This window comes from Rhinatrema bivittatum, chromosome 16, assembly GCF_901001135.1.
Source record: "Rhinatrema bivittatum chromosome 16, aRhiBiv1.1, whole genome shotgun sequence".
Lineage (NCBI taxonomy): Eukaryota > Metazoa > Chordata > Amphibia > Gymnophiona > Rhinatrematidae > Rhinatrema > Rhinatrema bivittatum.
In genome coordinates this window covers 28,473,875-28,498,599 of record NC_042630.1, presented here as the reverse complement: position 1 = coordinate 28,498,599, position 24,725 = coordinate 28,473,875, and the positions used below count along the sequence as shown (strand labels likewise).

At 41.3% G+C, this 24,725-nt stretch overlaps 1 protein-coding gene across 3 annotated transcripts in view; it reads left to right on the top strand.

The window, feature by feature from the left end:
• ASH1L (ASH1 like histone lysine methyltransferase) overlaps nt 1-24,725 on the top strand; it is a 295,195-nt gene that overhangs the window by 167,949 nt on the left and 102,521 nt on the right. For all 3 annotated transcript variants that reach the window (XM_029580354.1, XM_029580355.1, XM_029580353.1), the window contains exon 4: nt 13,197-13,301. In XM_029580354.1, the coding sequence (XP_029436214.1) occupies nt 13,197-13,301 (105 nt within the window). The remainder of the gene's footprint in view (nt 1-13,196; nt 13,302-24,725) is intronic.

Sequence of the window (24,725 nt, the reverse complement as noted above, 5' to 3'; positions counted from 1 at the left end):
ATTCATGTGCATTTGTATGTGATGAGCGCTATTAGTTTCGCCCCACGTTGGACGCGCGTTATAGAGGCGATAATCCCCTTTATTAAGTAGCGCCTATACATCTCGCGTCCAGCTGGGGGTTAAACAGTGCGCTCGGTTGCTCAATGTAGGCCGCTGAGCCTGAGGGCTTGCCTGAGCTCTACCTGGGCAGGAGTTCCATATCATTTCACTGATCAATCGGCATTGATGGAGGTTCAGACAGTGCAGAGATCGAGGATCACACTGTTCCTGTCGGGGGGAGAGCTCATCCTCCTCACAGTCAAAGGATCTAATCTCCATGGGCAGAAGCCCTGCATGACATAGCCTCCTCTCCTGCTTGCCTGTGATGGCAGTGCAGTCTGCTTTTGAGAGAGGATAAGCAGGAGCCTGGGCAAGCAGCTTGCTGCCGTGCCTTTGGTGCTTTGCCCAGTAACGATTGTCTGTGTACATCTGTGACCAGTGCACCATTGATATGGCACAACGATGAAAGGAGCGCATCGGGGACCAGGACTACCATTGAGCACCATGGTCATCCTTGACACTGTCCATGTACAGATCCCTGAGGCTCTCCACTGAGAAAACTGACTATTTAATCCTACTCTCTTCCTGTCCTTTAACCAGTTTGCAATCCACTAAAGTACATTGTTTCCTAGCCCATGACTTTTTAATTTTCTTAGAAGTCTGTCATGGGGGACTTTGTCAAACAAAAATCCAAATACACTACATCTACTCGCTCACCTTCATCTGCATGTTTATGAATCCCTTAAAAAAAAAAAAAAAAGTAGCAGATTTTTGAGGCAAGTCTTCCCTTGGGAAATCCATGCTGTGTCCCATTAAATCATGTCTGTCTATATATTCTATGATTTTATTCTTTATAATAGTTCCTACTATTTTTCCCAGCACTGAAATCAGGCTTACTGGTCTATAGTTTCCTGGATCACCCCTGGAGCTTTTTAAATATTGGAATTAAATTGTCCACCTTCCAGTCTTCAGGTACAATGGACAATTTTAATGGTAGGACCCAAAAAGCACAAAGGAAGGCGATCTATAAAAGCCGTCAGGATGAACAAAGGAATAGATGCCAAAAGTCTTATAAAATTCCTTTATTGAAGTGGAGACAAAAGGGTAGCCCGACTCTGGCCGAGTTTCGCCGTATCAAGACGGCTGCCTCAGGGGCTAAAACATAAATATATAATCATATAAATAAATCATTGTATAAAAATAATGAATTAAAACAGTAATTAAAAACAAATTATAACATAATATCTATATTATACATGTGTTGTGGCAATGGTGACACATAGATAACTCATTTCGTACAGAGATTAAAAGGTTGTGTAAATTGTTTGAAAAATATAAAATTACATCTGATAGACACTGAACAACCTCACGATTAACACAAAAATGTAGTACATACAAATGAATTGGAATAAAAGATTTTGTGAAAAATAAAATATTTTTATTGTATATATCAATATAAATATCTAATAATAGATACATGAGTTATTAATTGATTCATTATACATATATATAATATTGTCTTCCTCATCAATTTATATATATATAATCTTTTTAAAAAAAATTTTCAACATTTACAAGAATAATTGTCTGCAAACTATTTTTTAACAATGCATAAAAAGTCCTATTTAATTTTGCCATCTTTTTTTGCATAATTATAGATATATTACTTTTGCTGGTCATATAGTGGTATATATGATCCTCCATACACAAATTGTTTAATTTGTGAATTGAAGAGAATACACACAAGGTAAAACCATCTTTTATTCCAATTCATTTGTATTTACTACATTTTTGTGTTAATCGTGAGGTTGTTCAGTGTCTATCAGATGTAATTTTATATTTTTCAAACAATTTACACAACCTTTTAATCTCTGTACGAAATGAGTTATCTATGTGTCACCATTGCCACAACACATGTATAATATAGATATTATGTTATAATTTGTTTTTAATTACTGTTTTAATTCATTATTTTTATACAATGATTTATTTATATGATTATATATTTATGTTTTAGCCCCTGAGGCAGCCGTCTTGATACGGCGAAACTCGGCCAGAGTCGGGCTACCCTTTTGTCTCCACTTCAATAAAGGAATTTTATAAGACTTTTGGCATCTATTCCTTTGTTCATCCAATTTTAATGGTAGGTTACAAATGACTAGTAATAGATCTGAAATTTCATTTTTGAGTTCTTTCAGAACCCTGGGATGTATACAATCTGGTTTAGGCAATTTGCTACTCTTCAATTTGTCAGTCTAGCCTACCATATCTTCCAGGTTCACAGCGATTTGATTCAGTTCATCTGAATCATCACCCTTGAAAACCATCTCTGGAACAAGTTGGCAGAAGCCTCCCCAACTGCCGCAGAATGGAGGAAATTGGCGGTAAGAAAGCAGCGGTCCTGATGTCTTTAATGGCAGGAAAGATAACAGCACGGGAATGACAGCCATATTGACTTCTTCCATCACTGGGCAGGCTGTGGTGGGGGAGAGATCTACCAATCTCCTGATGTCTCCCATGGCCGGGGGATCCAGGGTTCCACAGAATGATACTGCAGGGGATCTTGTTTTAGATGCAGAGGAACCTTTTTTGGCAGATGTGCTTCTAATGCACAAAGCCTTTCTAAAGAAAAGAACTGAGGCTAAGAGGTCCTCTCAGAAGAGACCCTCTAAGTGAGCTGGTGGTTCTCACACACCCCAAAAGGAAGAAGGTGAACCTGATCCATGTCTGGACTTTGGGTCAGTCACTTTGGGGGAGGATAGTGGAGCAGATTTCCCAGATGTCTCTTTGGAGGAGCCTTTTGAGGACAAAGACAGGGATTTTGGAGCCTTTGGAAGAGGCAGAGCTTCCCATGGCTGAGGGGGATGTCCCCAAGTGGTTCATCTCTTTAGGAGAGAAGAATTGCCTATGAATATTGTTCAGGTCCTAGCAGAGCTTGGGATAAAGGACAAATAAGTGGAGATGGAGCATGAAGGAGAGGATCCAATTTTGGATGGTCTCAGGGTTTCCCCTAGAGCCTTTTCATTTCATAAGATCGTTAAAGCACTTATCTTTAATTTTTTATTTATTTTAAAAAATAATAATCTTTATTTTAAAAAATAATAATCTTTATTTTTTATTTATTTTAAAAAATAAATAAATAAATAAAGATCGTTAAAGCACTTATCTTTAAGGAGTTGGGATCTGGTCTGAAGGTTTATGGTATGCTTTATCCTCTGCCAAAGAAGCCTTGGAACTTCTTAAGTTGACTAGGGTGAATACATTCATATCTGTGGTTACTAAAAAGACCACTATCGCAGTTGAAGACTGTGTGGTGATTAAGGAGCCTCTGGATCGAAAGATGGAACTTCATGTCAAGAAGATCTCTGAGGTTTCTGCCCTGGCACTCTGGGCTGCAGTGTGCAGTAATTTCATGTGCTAGGTGCAGTAGATTCTAGTGGCTGGGTCTGAGGAGATGCTTACTGAAAAGGAAGCAGAGTGACCTGAAGCCAACTTAGCCTTTATAGCTGATGTTTTGTATGATTTACTTCGGACATTGGCCAAGAATATGGTATTGGCGGTTTTGGCTAGGAGACTTCTCTAGCTGCATAACTGGGTTGCGGATGTTTGGGCCAAGTCTCAGCTTGGTAATCTTCTTTTTAAAGGCAAACTGCTTTTTGGGGAAGATTTAGATAGTTGGTTAAGCAACTTTGGGAACTGAAATACTATAAATTGCTGGAGAATATACCCAAAGAATCTGAAAAGTTTTCCCCATTAAGCAGGCTGGGTGTTACTGGCCAGAAAATGTGGTTCTTTGCAGTGCTAATTTGCATCCAAGTCACAGTCCTTTCTAAGGAACTATAGAGGTTCTCTGGAGTCTTTGGGCTCTGCATTGGGCACTTGAGTTCCTAATGAAGATCCTTCGTCCAACCCCGTGTGTACACATAGCCCGCCTCTATGAGAAGTTGAACCAAGATAACAATGGACCTCCTCACAGTCACACAAGTAATGGATGTTCCTTGTAATGTCATTTACATAGAACATGATGGCAGATAAAGATCATACAGCCCATCCAGTCTGCCCATCCACATCTCTTGCTCCGCTTTATAGTCCCCTCAGAGACCCCTGAGCTTTTCCCATGTTTTCTTGAATTCGGATGCTGTCCTCATCTCTACCACCTCTTCAGAGAGGCTGTTCCATGCATCCATCTCCCTTTCTCTAAAGAAATACTTCCTTAGATTACTCTTACATCAACCCCCTTTGACCCTCATCCCATGACTCCTTGTTCCAGATTCTCCTACCTGATGAAAGATGTCTACAACTTGTGTATTTATCATATCTCCCCTTTCCTCCAGGGTATACATTTTAGATCTTTAAAGCAGTGTTTTATTATGAAGATTGTTCACCTTTTCAGTAGCTACCCTCTGAACCAACTCTATTCGGTTTATGTTTAATGCAACTCTGTAAACAACCTCCATTAAGAATAATTACCAGCTTGGAGTGGGGGATGGACACAACCCGTAGACACCTACTATGGTAGGTAAAGCAGTGTGGTGCTTGCTACCTAACTTGGGGGCTCTATTGATTAGAGCACAATAACATGAAGCCAGAAAAACCCAGGTTTGGGTCCCAGCCTCGCTGCTTTTTAGATGACCTTAAGCAGAACTATGCTTTTACCTCATTTTCTCTTCCTACAAACCCTAAGAGGATTACCCTGAGTGATTCAGGTTTTTTGCTAACCAGAGTCTCCAAGAGATATCATTTAATTTGCACCCTTCTTACAGTGCTCAGATAGCTACAGGGATTCACCTGGCAGCAACTATCCTTCTTGTGATAGCCCTAGGTAATCACCTACAAGAGAAGGGGGAGAATGATTGTTGCTGCAGGGTGGGACCCTTGCTGCCATTTTCTTTTAAATATTAATGTGCCAGATGTAAACCTTATTCAGTGGAAAGGTAGAACTAGATCATAATATGGAGCTGTAAGGGGGGTAGTCTCAAGAACAATGTCAGGAAATATTCACAGAAAGGATGGTGAATGTGTGTCACACCCTCCCAAAGGAAATGGAGGAGGCTTCAAAAAGGCCTGGGATAAAAGAAGAGAGTTCCTAGTTGCAAAAAGTGAAGAGGTAGCAGATGCATGACTTAGTAACACCACAGGCCATAGGGTGTAGCTGAGATGGTACATCAAGTTGTTGCTCCCCAGAGATTGGCCAAGTCAGTGCAGTGGGTTGGTGGTAGCAGAGGTAGAGATGAAGGCTGAATCTGAGTAGGACATAATGGGCCAGAGGAATTTTTGGATATGCGACTACTCTGTGGTTTTGGCCAAGAAGTGAGCTGTAGAGGAGATGATTAGAGCCAAAAGGGGGAGCATGCACTGGAAGGGAATATGTAGAATAAGACTGTCATTTAGGGGCATGAAGCTCATAGAAAGAGCTAAGAAAGATTTAGATAATAGCTTTATTGCCCTGAGCTAGGATTGTCTGCTTGGATAATATCCATAGGAGAATGTGAAGAAATGGAAGATATGGCATCAAAAACAGATAAATTGTAAAGTATCTAAACTTGGTTAGGGAGATGAGCACAGGACACAGACATAGACTTCAATTACAGAATTCAACTAGTTGCTTGGTCTGTTTGGCACTCTTCCAAAGCACACGACACTCCTGGTTGTCAAACTCACTTTACATGCTCTGGTCCATGTAGTCCTACATTGCAGTGTGACTTCTGTGATAACTATAGCATTAGGTTGGCAGTGGTGACTGAAGAAGGGACTACTGTTTATCCAGCTGCCTCTTGCGCTTTGCAGATGAAAATCTAAAATGTCAGTACAGGGTTACATGTGAATCTGAGTAGAAGAAAATTGATTGTGGTTGTTAGTGCAGTTCTGGGAATTTCCTGAGGAATTCCATTACAGTGAATAGTCTGACTTTATGAGATACAGCCTAATTAGAGGAAAAGCAGAGACATTTCACGTTAGAAACCACTGGTGCAGTCTCTGAATCACTCTCCCTCTTATGGAGCATTTAATTGGTGAGTCAGATGAAATGTATCGCTTTCTGTAAGTGCATTTGCCTCCAATTGGAAACAGCTGGTTTTTTTGGTTGAACCTGCTTTTTTTTCCCCCTGTTTCAGCCTCATTCACATCTTTTCAGTGGTGTACATCAGCTATGGCCATTCAGAAGCAGGCTTCAGATTTCCTTCTTTAAGCAGGCAGTATGCTTCCGAGCTGAGACCTTTTCGGTGTCTTTTGGTTCATTTTTTCCTTTTATGCCATAATTAGAATGCCAAATTGTAATTATCTGTGCATTCAGAAATACTTGACATACATATCTGCAGTTTGCCTAGTGTAATGAAAAAGTTCAGAAATTCTGTTTTGCTATAAAGACAAGTTTTTTAAATCGACTATAAATTATGCATACCAAGAGAAATGAAAGATGTAAATGGTGAAGGGAGGGGGTGTAGAAATGCACACTGCGAAAATCCATTCGGAGTGGTGGTGATAGGATTGAATTAGTGAGAGAAAAATGTGTCTGCTGATATCTTGTTTTAAGTGGAGCTGTGCTAAATGTTCATGACCAATGACCCACCTTTCTAACACAGTGTCACTACTTATCTATTTTATACACATAGAAAGGTAGAAATGTGAAAGCAGAAAAAGACCATATGGCCAGTCCAGTCTGCCTATCCATACAACTTCTCAACTCTACAATCCCCACCACTCCCCCAAGAGGTCCTCTATGCTTGCCCCATGCTTTTTAAAATTCAGATAATGTTCTTGTCTCTACCACCTCCACTGGGGAGTCTGTTCCATGCATCTACCAACCTTTCTGTAAAAAAATACTTCCTTAAATTACCCCCTTTCATCTGTATCCCATGACCCCTTGTTTCAGAGTCTCCTTTCCATTGAAAGAGACCTACCTCCTGTGCATTGATACATCTGAGGTATTTAAATGTCTCTGTCATATCTCTTCCATCTTGTCAGTCCCCATTTGCTTTACTATGAAGGTCACTGACTATGAAGGCCACCCTCTAGACCAACTTCATCCTGTTAATATCCTTTTGAAGGTGCGGTCTCCAGAATTGTAATCAGTATTCCAAATGAGATATCACCAGGAACTTATATAGGGGCAATATCACTTCTGGTTTTCTAATGACCATTCCTTTTCCCATGCACCCAAGCAACTTGCTATCTTTTGCTATTGCCTGTTTAACCACCTTGAGATCCTCAGATATGATCACCCCTAGATCCCTCACTTGTTTCGTACATAGAAGAATTTCACACCCTAGACTATACCACTCCTTTGGGTTTTTGTAGCCCAAATTTATGACTTTCTATTTTTTAGCATTACATTTTAGGTGCCAGACTCTATATCATTCCTCAAGCTTTTCTAGATATCTCCTGATGCAGATTTTAGTATCATCCGCAAAAAGACATACCTTTCCTGATAGTTTTAGAACCAATCCCTGTGATTCACCACTAGTAATGCCTGTTTCCTTGGAATGAGTCAATTTACCACTACCCTTTGCTGCAACCTGCTCAGTTTCTAACCCAGTCACTTTAAAGCCCATAGCAAGGGCACCCAGTTTATTTATAAGTCACCTGTGCAGAACCGTGTCAAAGATCTTCCTGAAATCCGAGTACACTAGATCTAGTACTTCCCCCATCCAACTCTCTGGTCACCCAGTCAAAGAAATTGATCAGATTCATCTGATGAGATCTACCTCAGGTAAAACTGTGCCACAGATCTTACAATCTGTTGGATTCCAGAAATTGCACTGATCTGTTTAGCAGTAATTCCATTAATTTACTCACCACATAGGTTGAATTAACCAGTCTGTAGTTCCCAGCCTTCTGTTTACCTCATGTATCTTGAGAATTCATCAGTAATTTAATTTGAAGCCCTCCAAGTCCATTCTGGTTGTTACCAGGCAGACTATAACAGATCTGTGAATTCTGCTGCTTGGATGATTTGCTTGGTTGAATATATTCCTCTGCCTCTTATTTCACTCATGGTGGAATAGCAACACACTTTCAATGAGGATTTTTTAAAATGTAATCAAATTTATTTTAAAACATTTATTATCCTCGCACATCACAGGAAATGTTCGTTGCAGAGTACAAAAATGTAAAACCATATGTTACGTGACTGGTGTTTTCGTATGCCCTTGGGCCTTAGCCCGACCCCAGATGGATCCAGGACCGAACCGAGGGTTGATGGCGTGTTCCAGCAGGGCTGACATTCTTACCCTCTGCCAGGCCTGCAAGCTCCCAAGGCCAACAACAAGATGATGTTGGAATGTGAATGGTCCTCCGACCATTCCGAGCCCTTTCGGACCTGCCGCTTGGATCGGCATGGAGCAGCAGACCTGGCCTGAGGACGAGGGCAGATGGGCCTTGACATGAAGACATAACACCAAGGTCGATGCTACGGCATCGCAGACGAAGACATGACACCAAAGCTGATGCGGACGGCATCAGAGACGAGGGCTGGAACAAGACATGACACCAAGGTAGTTGAGGACATGACACCAAGGCTGATGCGAAGACATCATGGACTAATGGTTGATGCGACGGCATCCCGGACCAGGGTCGATGCGATGCCATCAGGAACAAGACATTGAGGCGAAGACATGACACCAAGACTGATGCAACGGCATCCAAGATGAGACGAGGAACTTGACGAAGTCCAGATGAGATGAGAGCTGGGAGGGTGAACATTGGCACTGTCTCTCAGGGCGCCCTACTCAGCCCACCTTCAGGGGCGGACCCAATGGGCTGGTCACGGACCACCCTGTCCCACTGCGCGCCCTACACAGCCCGAGGAGGCTGGTCACGGACCACACTGAGAACGGGACGAGCGCAGGGAAGAATCCAGTCAAGGTGGGACTCCGACAAAGCCAGATGTCATCCGGAGCTCCACAAAGGCTGGCAGGACATGACTGCTCAGGAGCACAGGAACGAATTCCACCTGTAGGCAACTCCATGCTCAGGAAAGATGTCATCTGAGAGAGCACGGCCTGACAGGACCAGAAGGCTCAGGAGCGCTGAAGCGAACACCAAGAAGGGCAGGACACCAGGACACCTGGACGAGGACCTCAGGCACGAGACATGACTTGACTTGACATTAAGAGACGAAACGAAGAGGAGCTCCACGAAGAAGACCTGACAGAGCTCTGGCAGGCAGGAGCCTCCAGAGTGAAGTAACTCCGATGCAAGGCAAAGACTGAAGTGACGGAGCAGCCCTTTTATAGGGCTGGAGCAGGAAGTCCAATCAAAGGTGGGGCCAGCAACACTTCTGTGGCTGGCCCTTTAAATTCAGCAGAGAGGCGCGGCCGCGTGCCTAGGAAGCAGCAGGAGCTTGTGCAGGACACGGACAGCGGCCTGCACAGACGTCCTCGCGTAGAGAGCAGGGCTGGGCCAGGACGCAGGCCCCGAAGACGGCAGCGACTCCAGCTGCTGCAGGGGACCCCGGGGGCAGCTCCAGCCGCCAATCCAGCCTGGGGATGCTGTTTCCTGCTGCGAAGATGATGGCGGTATCGTCGGCGACTTCCAGCCGTGAAGGGAGGCAGAAGTCCGCGGCTCACCGCGGTGAAGAGAAGGCTTGATGGGCGGTCTCTGGGCCGCGTGAGCAAAGCGAAACCGCGGCTCCAGCCGCACGGAAGGCCCGACATCGGCGGCGTCCATGCTGCGTCGGGTGAAGAGGTGAGCAGAGCCTGCTCGCGGGGTGACCCGCGGGCAGGGTCCATGACACCATACACAATCCAAAGGTATAATGCTACATAAAAGACAATAAACATCATCTGCAAGCTGCATACACAATTGTGTTAAATGATCCTGATGCATATACAAATATAAATTGTTGACTCTGGGCTAATAAATATATTTTTCCAGAGTGGTTGGCAGCTTGATCCCATGTTTACTCTTCTTGACTAGTTAATGAGGTTTCTTGATGTCAAAGAAACATCAGAAAAGATGCTTACCATCCATGAAAGTGTTTGATATCCTGGAACCCATCATAAATTATATTAAATAGGAAAGCATTTTCTAGTGTGGGAATATCAATCTTTGGTCCTGAAAGGTTGTCAACAGGTCTGGATTTCTGATTAAGAAAAAAATATATAAATTAACCATAAACAAGATCCACTATATATGCAAGTAAATTTTTTGACTGCAAAGTTAATTTCAACCCACTGGATTCCTGTTGCCTCTTTACCGGACATTTGCTGTTGTCAGTGAGGTTGTCTGAGGATAATTGTATGGCATGCAATCTCACGACTTTCCCTTTCCTCCCCTCTGCATTCTATTTGCTAAGGGGCTTGGTGCCCATGTCCAGAAGGCACCTCGGTGGTCCTCTAAATAGAAACATTTCCATCTGCTGGGAGGGAGACAGACAGACAAAGGGAGAAGACTTGAAAAAAGCTTTGTACCTAACTATTTATCTTGGTCCTTAGTTTTATTGATTTGGCTCCCTGATTTTTGCTTTAATGAGGACATTGCCCCACTTGAAAATTGTTCAGGAATGAGCCCTGTTCATAGATGTCCCTGGCCTTTGATGAGCAGAGCTTGCTGCATCTAGTCTTCCAGTTAGAACATGATGTTGAGAGTTGGGAAAGCTCCCTAGGTCACAGTGGCTCTCTGCACCCCCATCCTCTGTAATAATGGTTTTAGTTCTCCTTTGGTTACCATTATGCAGTCTGCAAGCTTTGAACCAGTATCTTCTAGAGGTGATTGTGGAATCTGTTGCAAGTGTAAAAGCTCTTTGTACCTTTTTAGATGAAGATGACATGCATATTGCTGTTCTAATAACAAAACCGTAACTTGTAACAATATGTACAACACATGACTAAAGCTGCAGTATGTGTTTGCAAAATCTAAAATCAGGTATAAGAGCAACTTGATCATTTATACAGTCATGGGACAGGCAGGTTATAAATATATTACATAAATGTTTGGCTTCATCAAAGAAAAATGTTTCTTTTAAAATATGTATGTATACATTGTGTCTGGCTGAATAAAGAAGCACTGTGTGACAAGGTGGTAAGGTTCTTATCAAGAAGAACTGTCCATAGATAAAGCAGTAGAGCCTGACAAATGGAAACAGCACCACTATGTGCTACCCGTAATTCCTTGTGATGTGAGCACCATGCTCTGGGACTGCAATATCCATGTCATGTGTCACTATTGTCACTATGCATCTGCTTCTGCTAGTTATGCAGATAGAAGTATGGATGCCAGATCTGTTCAGTTGGAAGGGAACTGTGATTACAGAAGACTTCCTTCACAATACTGTCTTATAGAATGGTGGGGAGAGGTGGAATCCTATTTAGATTTGTTTTATTTGGCTGTTGCAGAATGTGCTTTGTGCTCCTTCAACCATTCACAGTAATCGGTTTTCTTAATACATTGTTAATGCACATAAAAAAAATTCTAGAAGTATTAAATCTTAGTCTGGTACTTGTTTAATACTTTACTTGCCATAAGTCAGCTTCCATAAATTATTTTTATAATTTTTTAAAACTGGGTAGGTGAATATAACTGGCCAGCAGTAGAGCATTTACATGTATGCAAGTAGAAAGTCTTACAAAATAATAATTAATATATCTTAGTACCAAGCTTGACGTGATTACTCTCAAACATGGCTGGATACACTGAGGCTTAAGGGGGAAATGTGACTTGCAAAGTGTTAGTCTAAAATCTAGGAATGGAATTCACCGGGCACCATGTGCTAATCTACTAAACCTTCCAATGTATCTTTGGAGCATTACCTTTAAAAGGCAGATCCAGATAAACAGTGCAGATAGAATGCTGGTGCAGCTGCGGTTTGCTGTGGGGCTTGTGACAGTAACTGCTGCAGGTAAATCCTGTACCAATATAAATTCTGAAAATGCTCACTTTTTTATGACAATAGTGCCTACTTGGCTAACATTAAATCTGAGATTGGATTTTTAATCCCTACCCTCTTCTCATGGCTTCTTTACATCTCTACTGTGAAAGGCTATTAAACTCCATCAAGATGATTTAAACCAATGCAGTATATTTTGATCTTCTCATAGCCAGCAGTTATAACTGCCTTATTGGCAGGTACCAACTGTATGATAAGCACATGAGACAACAAGTAAATTGCATATGTAATTGTCCATGATCACTCTTGGCACCTGCTCTTTCATTCATTGATTAGGGCAGTGAATTTACTTGTTGGTTTAATCTAGTTAAACTATCTGAAACAGCAGAGATTAGGCAAGAGAGAATCTCATGTGTAAAATAGCATAAACACACTCCCCTTTTTACAAAGATTGGATTGTTTACTTCTTCCATTGACGATTCATGCAATTTAAGTACTCTGAATTATTATAAACTCTCCCAAGTACAGTCAGATCTAGTTAATCTGTGTATTGTACACTTGTGAGTTGTATTTTGATTAAAAATCCTGTAAATAAACTGGGCAACCTTACATATTAACAAATTAGTTACCAACTTTAGTATAGATGACCTAATTACATGATGGACAGAGGTCTTGTATGTGCGCTGAGGCCAGTACCTCTGCTTGTTTGTGTACCAAGAATAGCATGAAATAAGCACATTCCATTGTGTTATAGATGTTTTTATAATTTTATTTGGAATTTTTGAAAAATCCCACAAGGGAAAGTTCTGCTGTGAAAGATTGATACTTCAGATAACACTGTATAGGAATTAAACTGTAACATGTCAGCCAATTAAGCAAGATGATTGGCTGACATGCTCTAGAATGACATTTCTAGGGCACAAGAGACCCTGTTTTTGTCAACTAAGAGTGTCTCAAGCAGTATCATTAATATGTTTGTAAAAAAAAAAATGTTTTAGAAAGATGGAAGTGTACTTTTCAGACTTCCCACAGTTATTTTGGAGTGTTACAGACTTTACAAATTTCTCTTTCACAACATTGATGCTTTCATGATCTATATTTGTACTGTTGCTAACAGAGGCATTATATATATATATATATATATATATATATATATATATATATAATCAGCTCAGAGAATTGTACCAGGAAGGTTTCTTATCTAAATGCAACTACCTTAGTTTTCTTATTTCTTTCCAGTAACGTTTCATTTTAAATACCCACCAACTTTGCTCAGAAATATATAGGTCTGTTTTGCCATCTGCTTTTCATTCTTTCCTTCCATACTGAACAGGCACACCTCCAGCACCAGACAAACCAACCTCTCAGAGACCGAGCGAGAACACAAGCTGCAGTCCTTCCAGGAAGAGAACAGTTTCAGAGAGCATTTCTTCTACAGGCAAGTGAAGTTCTATCTGCACTTCTGACAACATTGCACTTATATTTTCTAACTATCTGCTGTCAAACAGATCAAACCTTTTTTTCAGGTCCCTCTAAAAACCAAACAAAATAGAGGGGCTAGCATACAGGACCTCACTTAATAAAATTGCAAATCATGTATTGACAAACGTAAACACAAGTTAAGTTTTCTATATGAACTTCAACTCCATATAGGTAAAGATGAAGGGCAAAGATGCTCTTGCAGATTTTTAATGTATATACTGCTTATCCAATCCACATGTCCAAAGTGGTGTACAAAAATAAATTACAATCATATCAACAATGTTCCCCAAGCCCTAAATACTGAACAGCTGGAGTTGCTGCCACTGCTTATCCTCACCATATTTATATATACTCTGATCTTCCCATGCCAAGGATTTACAGTCAAGTAGAAAGACCAGCAGTCTTTCTGAATTTTTTTAGAATAGCTGCTCACTGCCATGGAGAAGTTCATACTCCTCTTTGACATAAGATAATTTGGAGTATTTGATGTGTGTGAGATAAAGGAAATCCTGTGCATACGATAATTTACATAATTATCGTATATCCTGGTCAGATATTACCCTCAACATTGCCAATCAACTATGCCCCATTTCACAAAAAACCATTAAACCTGCCCATTCAAACAAAAAACCATGGTTCTCCCCTGAACTCAAAAATCCTTAAAACCCACCTCAGAACAGCAGAAAGACGATGGCGCAAACACCCGTCTCCTGCAACTAAAACTGTCTATTACCAACTCATGCATGATTACAGGAAAGCTATTCAAAACACAAAAAAAGAATATTATGCCAAGAAAATCCACTTCCAATATAATGCCAAGGCCCTCTTTACATTAATTTCTAACCTTACTAGAACCAATCCAATACTACCTCACGAACCCACCTCACAAAAACATTGCAATGAGATAGCTCTATTCTTCAAGAATAAAGTATCCTCTATCACTGCCAGATTCGCTCCTAACACCAACAATATCACTTTTCCCATCACCAACATGCCTGCTTCCCTGTCATCTTTTGAACTCTCCTCCTCCATTGAAATTGAAAACATCCTAAAAAAAATGAGACCATCCTCCCATCCCCGTGAAACAATTCCCACCAAACTCTTACTTTTTATTCCTAAAACTATAGCCATACCTCTATCTAAAATCTTGAACTGTTCCTTAGAACAAGGCACGGTCCCTAACTTTCTAAAACAAGCTGTTGTCAAACCTATCCTGAAAAAACCCTCCCTAGATCCCTCTAACCTATCTAATCTCAGACCCATCTCCAATCTCCCTTTCCTCTCTAAAGTCCTTGAAAAACTTGTAAACTCTCGCCTATCCGACTATCTACAACAACACAATATCCTCCCACCCACACAATATGGTTTTCGGAAACACCTCAGCACCGAAACCTTACTCCTCTCCCTAACAGACACATTAATCAAAGGAATGGATTCCGGTAACTCCTATCTCATTGCCATGCTAGATATTTCTTCCGCTTTCGACACCGTTAATCACAACATCCTTTTCAACATTCTTATCAGTATTGGTATCTCCGGAACTGCCCTCTCCTGGATAAAATCATACCTTCAAAATCGCTACTATACTATCATCAAGGATAATAAAGAATCCGACCCCGTCAACCTTGATTGTGGTGTCCCCCAAGGCTCCTCCCTCTCTTCCACCCTATTTAACATCTATATGCTCCCCCTGACTTCTCTCCTTTCAAATCTAGGTCTCACGCATTTCATCTACGCAGATGACGTGCAGATTCTTTTCCCTTTCACAAATTCCCTTCTCACCGCTCTCCAAAACTGGGAAGCATGCCTTGCCTCTATCAACCAGCTCCTCACTAGCATGCACTTGTCTCTCAACCCCCAAAAAACTGAACTCCTTATCTCCTCTAAACACTCATCAATCCCTATTCCTCCCTCCATCTCTTCTTCTACTTTCCCTACCCACACACGTAACCTGGGTGTCATTCTTGACAATCAACTCACCTTTAAACCCTTCATTAAATCTATCCTCAGCAATTGCTGTTTCAAGCTACAAACCCTCAAAAAACTCAAACCTCTTCTATATTTCTCTGACTTCCGTACTGTACTTCAGTCTCTTATCTTTTCCAAAATGGACTACTGTAACGCCCTTTTTCTTGGCCTCCCTGCTGCCCACACCAAACCTCTTCAACTCCTTCAGAATGCTACAGCTCGTATCCGCACAAACTCCAATAAGTCAGATCACATCACTCCTACTCTGATCGATCTTCATTGGCTACCGATACAGTCACGTATCCTCTACAAAACTCTTACCCTCATTCACAAAAGCATCGCCAATGAGCACTACCACTGGATAAATCCCCCGCTCCTCCCTCGCACTTCTACAAGACCAACACGCTCCTCTCTCCTAGGAACCCTCTCCACTCCTTCTATCAAATCCACCAGACTCATCTCCACAACAAACAGAGCTTTCTCACTCGCTGGCCCCTCCCTTTGGAACTCCATGCCCACTGACCTACGCACTGAAACCTCAACACCCAAATTCAAAAAGAAACTTAAAACCTGGCTCTTCCTACAAGCCTACCCCTCCATACCTACCCCCTCTATCTCTACTCCTCCTGTGACCAACTAAACCCCCCCCCCATTTCTACTTTGTTTGATAACAACGATAAACAATCCTGAAACGTCTACATTTCCTCTGAATGTCTAGTTATTTTGTATATAAACCAACCATATGTCAATCTATCGAAATTTTATTCCTTATGTCCTGTATGCCATGCAATGTCCCCTCTTTTCACTCTAAAAATCTTTTGTCACCCTAAAAACCTAGCGACTGTAACGAATATATTGTAGAAACTTGTACATAGCCTTATTTACTCTCCTTCCAATGTTGGTTACCCTCCCCCACTTATGCTGCTCCCAGTTTGCATTTATCTAACCATCTTTCCAAGTTTTTGTTGTATTTTTCTGTTCCTTATTTTATTGTTCATTGTAAAGGCCTTGCCTAATTGACGCATGATATCATGGTTCTAAGTTATTTGTAAACCGATACGATGTGCAAACGGTTGTCGGTATATAAAATCTTTAAAATAAATAAATAAATTAAATAAATAAGTTTTGCAGCAAATATTTATACTGGCAACTTCCAAGAGTTCTGTAAGAAATATCTGCTGTTCCAAAACATAATTACCTCCTGACACCTGAAGAATTTCAGCTTTTGTAATTCCAGTCTTAGAATGGAATATTCTTTGCACCTCCATTCCGAGACTACCGTGTTTCCCCGAAAATAAGACCTAGTAGAGGTTTTGCTGAATTGCTAAATATAAGACCTCCCCCGAAAGTAAGACCTAGCAAAGTTTTTATTTGGGAGCATGCCCATCACACAGAACACCAGAGCATGCAGCTGTGATTCTTTTTACCCTGCCGCCGTTGCCCCCTAGCTTCACCTCCAACTCTGATGTTCCTTTCTGCGGCCATCCCTTGTAAACGGGGTCGGATTGACCTATCGGGGGATCGGGCTTCCCCCGGTGGGCCGGTCCCTCCTGTCATGTGATTATTTATTTTTTTAAATTACTGTACCGTATAAAGTTTCCAGCCAAAGTATTAGGGGGCACTGCGAGCAGTGGTATCCCGAGGGGAGCCAATGCCCCCGGGCGCAGGGAGGCTCATGCGGCCGTCAGTGACGCGTCATCCTGGCCCGAAGAAAAAGATTGCGTTCAAACGCGCTGATGCTCCTCCTCCTTCCTGCCTGCGTGGCCCCAGAAGTAAACATCGCCGGAGCCGCGTGGGCAGGAAGGAGGAGGAGCATTAGCACGTGCAGAAGAGGAGAAGCGCTTACGGGCCACCGCGAATCATTGCAGCGGCCTGAGAAGAGGAAGAGGCCCCGGCAGCAGGGCCGCTATGGCCCGAGAAGAGGAAGAGGCCTCGGCAGCAGGGCCGCTGTGGCCCGAGAAGAGGAAGAGGTCTGGTAGCAGGGCCGCTGCAGAGCCCATCCTGCGACGACCCGCGAAGAGGAGGCCCAGAGGTGAGAGAGAGGCTGAGGGTCTGTAGAGTGTGTGTGTGTGCGCGTGCATGAGATGAGTTGAGAGACTGTGTGTGGGAGTGAGGACCTGAATGTTTGCAGAGACAGCATGTAAGAGCCTCTGTGTGTGTGAGAGAGCATGTGAGAGCCTGTGTGTGTGTGAGAGAGACAGCATGTGACAGTGAGAGCCTGTGTGTATGAATGAGTGTATGAGAGAGAGCATGTGACAGTGAGAGCCTGTGCTTGAGCAAGACAGCATGTGGGAGTGAGAGAGAGCCTGGGTGTGTGAGAGTCAGACAGCATATGCAAGAGAGAGACTGTGTGTATGAATGATTGTATGAGAGAGAGCATGTGAGAGTGAGAGCCTGTGTGTGAGAGAGAGAGAAATGAATGAGAACCTGACTGTGTGTTTGAGGGAAGAAGATGGAGAGAAAAGAAATAGAAAAAAAGATAATATAAAAGGAATTGGAAAAAAAATAAGAAAGGGAAGGTGGGGAAAAAAAAGCCTGTGACCAACCGATTAGAAAACTAAGATCAGCCAGCAAAAGTAAAAAAAAAATAAATTACTTTTTACTGATTGACACATGTAATCTTTGGGAATGTGCAAGAATAGCACTTTCTCTATGTGGATCTCACAATGTACGAGATCAGCATGGTGAAAGTGGAAGCCCACCGGGCCTGCACAGAGGAGGCAGCAGGATGGGCTTAGTGTCAGTAGCAGCAATCGGCGCCTCCCCAATAGCCATGTGGCAGCAGTGACAGTGGCAGCAGAGGAATGAGAAAGGTTCTGACATCCCCTGAAAATAAGGCCTAAATCATCTTTGGTAGCAAAAATTAATATAAGACACTGTCTTATTTTCGGGGAAACAGGGTACCAGCTTTAATCCCCATTCTGATATGAACAACTGCCCAATAGGAATTATCACTGTAGGACAGAATTCAGCCAGTAGCCTAGGGTTGGAGGTTTCGTATCTTTGTACTAGGGGTATATGAACCCAAATTGCCTTTGCCAGTCCACTGAGCTGACAGATCTCTATCTTTAAAAATTATTGTAAGTGACATCAGTAAGGAGCTTAACACATGTCATATCTATCAAGAGTAAAGGTTAATTCAGAAGATCATCTTAAACTCCTGGCATCTACTTTTCCTTCCCTTATGAAGTTGCAGGCAAAACCAGAGAACCTAATATACCTACTTCATTTCATCAGCATGCATAAAAAGTCACTGGAAGTCCAAGACAATATCATGTTGAACGATAGTACAAGTTTACTAACTTTCCAGAAACAGTGCTGGCAGAATACCATGGTAACTCGTTCCCTCTCTAAATTCTTCTTAGTTTCTTTACCCATTATGCCAAGTATTTTAAAATTATTTTTATTTGTAGGAGAGGGTGAGAGGTCATCAGAGAATGCTTCTTTGTTTCTAAGTTTACCAAGCATGCATGACCAGTGTTGCAGCTGTCACTAGGATCATGTACTCTGATCCATCTGGATCCATTACACAGTGGTAAACGCCAGGTTCAAGGGCAGGCCATCCAATATCACATGTCTGAAAATGTGTTATGTAGTTCCATTATAACCAGTTGTTACAGCTGTTTACTTATCTCCATTTACAAAACAGATGGTGTGACTTTAAGAAATTCTTCTGAAGGCACTCTTCGTTCGATATTTAACTAGTGGGTAGTGATCTAAGAAAGGCAGCCAGATGGGTTCCTGGGTGCCTTGGCAGTTTTCCCCTGCAGTTTGGAGGGGTAAAGATGTTTTGACAAGTTTAAGAGCCTATCATGACTTGGCCATAAGATGTTTTGGTGTTTTCTGTAAAATGGTGCCTACAGTATGCTGCATTATATGCTTTTCAATCCTGTCATGCAGGGAGGCCCATAAAGAGTTGTCACCCTATCCCACATAGAAAGTGAAACAAATTTACAGTAATCAGTTTTAAAGTAGTCCGTTTAGTGTCTCAGAAGACTCTAACAGATGTCTAATGGGACTTCTCAAGTGAAAAGGCAGTTAATATTTTTTAAATGTTTAGGGTTTTTACAATTTAAGCTTCTTATTTTAATCTGGTCCATTTTCTAATTCTGTTTGTTCTGCATTACTGTGAAAGCATTCAACAAATACCAGTTTTTCTTATTGAAATAAACTGACTTTCGAGTTAGGAAATGTTTTCCCTTTGGCCATTAGAACGTAATGAAACCGTTGGCGTCTTCAGTACATCTCTTCTACATACATGACAGTTGGTGCGAGTGTGACCATGCAGTTTACTCTTGAGGATGTGTGTTAGACAGCTGTTCCTATACTGTGCCAGATGATGCAGGCAGCATCCACCTTACAAAGTATGAATGACTTTTAGCAGGACAAGGAAAATTTCTAGGCTTAAGAAATGAGTGAAATGCAGCTACTTGAGAATCTGCCACTGTGACTTGTGCTGTGGCTTCTCAAACTTCACTTCAGTATCAAGATTCCCTCAATGTCTTTTTTTTTTTTTCCTTCTTGTAAAGTTTTTCTCTTTTCGATACATTGGCCTCATCTTTGAAAGGGCCTGATATTTTTTTCATTGGGTTTAGATTTAATTATGCATCTTTTGCAAATCCAAGCTCAGGCAAGTTAGTCAGATACTGGATATTTCCCTGCCCCAGAGGGCTTATGATCTAGGTTGTTCCTTAGACAGTGGAGGGTGATGTGACTTGCCCAAGGTCACAAGAAATACCAGTGGGAGAAGCAGGATTTGAACCCTGGCATCCCTGGTTCACAGCCCATTGCTCTAACCACTAGGTTACTTCTAGACTAAAAAAAAATAGTTACTTTTATTTTGGCTGACTACATTTCCCCTATGATGGCCAACAAAATGCCATGAAATTTAAATGTTGCACATCATGTAACATAAGTCTATCACTAACCACCATACCAAGTGTGTGTGTTATCTAGGACGAACATAATGTTAAGTGTTTAATCTACCCTGATATACTGTATCTCCTAGCCATAAAACTTCAAAGACTACTGCTTCAGGATATCTTTCAGATTATTCTGAACTCCACATTAACATCAAGACCTTTGAAACCATCAAAATCTAAAATGTCCTCTTCAATTCATAAGCCTTTGACATAGAAGGTTGCTGCTGCCTCTTTGTAGTCTAGATTGAGACAGGGTATAAACACCTCTAAGGACAGCCATGCCTCTCTTCCCTAGACAAGGTGTCATGGTTGAATATGAGAGTTAGAGCTATCGAGGCTGTTTAGTGGGCTTTGGCATTGATGCTTCACAACAGCCTAATCCTTTGGCTCAGTTTCCTGGCAATGAGGATGATGTCTTGGAGGTCTGTCATCTTAAGAGGCTCAGACAAGAGGAGATCTCTTCAATGCCTAGCATGTTGATAACCTCACCCATACTGCCAAAATCTACCTGTTTGATCCCTTGTTCATATGAGATCTCGATCTTCGTTTGTAGTAAGGGGATATACTATCCCTCAGCATCTGCTCCAGAGTTGTTACCTGGAGTTTATGCATGAAAACGATTTAAACCAAATAGTACATAACCTATTACTTTGGCATCTAGCTATGCTTCTGATAGGTTTGATGCTGAGTATACCAGTACCTTCCACTTAGATGCTGATTACTTAGGTACAAGTGTAACCTAGTAACCTAGTGAATGATGGCAGATAAACACCAAAATAGTCCATCCAATCTGCCCAGCAATTTTTTAAATTTATTTTTTCTTTAGTTTTAGGGTAGAAGCAAGTGCCACTCCATGCAGACCACCTCCAAGCCTTCTGTTAAGGTCAGGAAATATTTCTTCACAGAAAGAGTGGTGGATGCCTTCTGTTAAGGGCAGTAGCAATTGCCACTCTGTGTAGGCCATCCCCAAGCCGAAATATAAATTATAGGTGCAACATGTTTTAGTATCTTGGGATCTATTTAATGTTTGGGTACTTGCCAGGTACTTGTGACTTGAATTGGCTACTATTGGAAACAGGATACTGGACTTGATGGACCCTTGGTCAGACCCAGTATGACATATCTTATGTTCTAATAGAAAAGTTACCCTATTTCTTCATTTCCATTCTCAAGCCAACAGGAATCCTCTGTGTTTGTCCCACGCTCTTTTGAATTCCATTACTCTTATAGTCTTCACCACCTCTTCTGGGAGAGCATGCCATGCATCTACCACCCTTTCCATGAAGAAATATTTCCTGACATTGTTCCTGAGTCTTCCCCCTTAGAGTTTCATATCATGACCTCTCGTTTTACAGCTTTCTTTCCATTGGAAAAGGTTTGATTTTTAAGCATTATTAATTCTATTGAAATTCCTCCATCTCTCCTCTCTTCCAGGGTATACATATTAAGATCCTTCAGTCTCAGAATTCTCCATGTTGAAGACTGATGGTGATAAAAGTGCTTTTCTGTACGTCAGTGATAATGGGATCTATGCTGGCTGCCGAATACTTTGATGCCAAACAGCACCTGTGTGGGGACTTCTTTGAGTTGTGGCACTTGACATAAGAAGATTTTTGCCTTTTTGATTTTGGCAATGGTCCCTGAGCTAGCGATGGTTTCCTCTTAGTCAATCCAAAACTTGAGAAAAACTTAAGAATTATTTTAATGTGAATCTTCTATATCTCTTGGCCCTGGGGAACATTTGAGCACAGGTAGCAGTTTGGAACATCATGTGACAGGCCTAAACAATGAACACAACGGTCATGTTGTTCAGATAAGGACATCTTGTAAGAGCAGCAAGGACATTTTTAAAGCCCTGTTTGCTGTCTGCCTTGGTGAAGAGGGCTGAGGCGAGATCAAACTCAATTTTGAGACGAAAATGAAACACTTCTCAACGTTTTAAAAATTTTTAGTTCTGGAGACTCTCAGGAAAAAAAGGGAAAAAATTAAAAGTAGCTTATTTTTGTTTCTGTTAAACACAGAAATCTTTGAGTGGCTTGAAAAGAGAGAGAGAGCGAGCAAAATGCATCCTTTTGTTATTTATTTAAATTGCTTATATTCCACTAGTCTCCAACCATGGTTGTCCAATGCAGATTACATCATTAACATTCAAAGCAAAATCCCAAACAAGCAATCTTTACATTTAGTGGGATCAACAATAGTCTTTGGTGCCAACAGTTTGACTTTGATCCTCCATGGCACCAGGTATTAGAAATCATTCAGTCTCTGGAAGAGAGGCATCTCCTTCAATTCCTCATAGAGTTGTTGCTAAGAGCATACTCCAAAAGAGGGCATGCCTTACCACTCTTTAATGTGTGCTTATCCACCCCTCCTTGAATCTGACTCAGAATCAGAGCAGTCATAAGAGATTGATTACAATTCCATAGTTTTGAATTCTAATAGGGATGACTTGCCTGGTCTAACCATCTGACTCATCTCCTCCAGCGAGACTTATTCCTCCAATGCTCCCCTTACCAATCTTCATCCAGAAGATGTTGCAAGCTGTTGTCTTTGACTTGTGGGAGAAAGCTGAATCAAGAGTTCCTATACTAGGAATTCGGAAATATCTTTATGTGTCTAAAGATACTGCAACACTTCTAAAGAAGCTACATATGCAAATCTGGGAGACCCTCACTTACTACGCCATCCATTTAAAGCTGGATACAGAATACCTGGTATAGGCAGCTACTGATTTTGAGAAGACTCAGTAGTGATAGAATCAGCTCTAAAGAAGTCTAAAATTCATCTATTCCTCCAGGAAAGGATCCACAAACTTTGGATCTATTTAGCAAGAAATTATTCCAAAACACCATGCTCTCTGCTCGCACATCTTCTGACCAACTTTTTATGGAACAATATATGCACTCTACTGTATTATAGAGCAGTTACACAAATTTTCTGTTCCTTCTCTTTAGGTCATCAAGAGACTTTTATTGGTCTTTGTCTGCAGGAAATGAATATAAACATTTCATGTGATCTGCATATAATACTTTCAGTACTGCACTTAGAAGTTCAGCCCTATCCATAGAAGCTTGTAGAATTGCCCTAGCGTAGGTCTAAAGGAAGCTTTCCAGGGCATATTGGCTAATGTCCCCTATACAGGAAACAATATGTTTGGCAGCCAACTTAAGGAGACAGCATACCTCATAAAGGACCATTGCTCTACGCTACAATCTGTTCTGTGCATATTCATCCTTCCATGACTGCTAGGAGATTCCAAGCATTCTCCCAAAAGGGGCAGTTCTTTTACCACAATTAAAGTCAAAATTTTGACTCCTGTAGGCAGGGCCCCTGTTTCCTGCAATTCCAGAGCTACAGAAAGGGCTTCAAAATCCAGCCTCTTCGAATTATGAGTCTTATAGCTTGCGCTCATAGCTTTGCAACATCTGATGTCTAACAAGATAATTTTAATCCAAATCTACAATCAGGTAGCTATGTTCTACATCAATGAATAATAAGGAACTGGATCTTTTTCTGTGTGTTTGGAGACTGTCAGAATTTGGAATTGGGCAATAGCTCCCACATCTGTTCTCAAAGCCATTTATTTACTAGGCAAAGAGAATATGATAACAGACAAATACCACCACGTTCTCAAGCATCATAAATGATCTCTGGTCCAGTAAGAGCAAATGACATTTTTATCTGCTGTGGAACCCCAACGAAACTTGTTTGCTAATCATCTCAACAATTTATTTATTTATTTTATTTATTTAAGTTTTTTTATATACCAACATTCAAGACGATAGTCCCATCATGCTGGTTCACAAGAAACAGGGGTGCAATTAAAATAAGCTTTACAATTTGAACAATAGTGCAGAACAATGAAGTTCAGATGTTCTGCTTGAGAAAGAGTTCCACACGCAGTCTAGCGTAGGATGCCTTCTTGATGCCCACCCTGTGTTAGTAGATAAGGCTCTGGTAAAACTGAAGAAAGATAAAGGAATTTAGATGCTAATAGTGTCTTCCTGGCCCAGGCAAGTATGGTTCCATCTTTTCTTTCAAATTTCAGTATGACATCCAATTTGATTGAAGCCTCTTCCAACCTTGATTCAGAACCAAGGTACCTTGCTTTATCTAAACATCCATTCCTTAACACTGACAGTATGGATAATGAAGGGATACTAGTTTCTTCTTTCATCAGTTCAGACACACTTTCTCATATGTTCCTTTTATCAAGAAAACAGAAAGTCTCAGGTGGAAGAACTTTATTCTATTATGTACAGGTAGGGACTTGTATCGCTTCTCCTGCTTTCTACCAAAATTACTAAACTATTCTTGATCTGGCTTGCAAACAAATTTAGTTAGGGCTCATCTTAGCACAATAAGTGCTTACCATAATCAGGAGGAAAGAAAACCAGTTTCTTCACATCCTTTAGTAACTTGTTTGATGAAAGGCCTACTTCACCTTAGGCCTGCTATAAAGCCGCCTGCACTATCCCAGGATCTCAGTG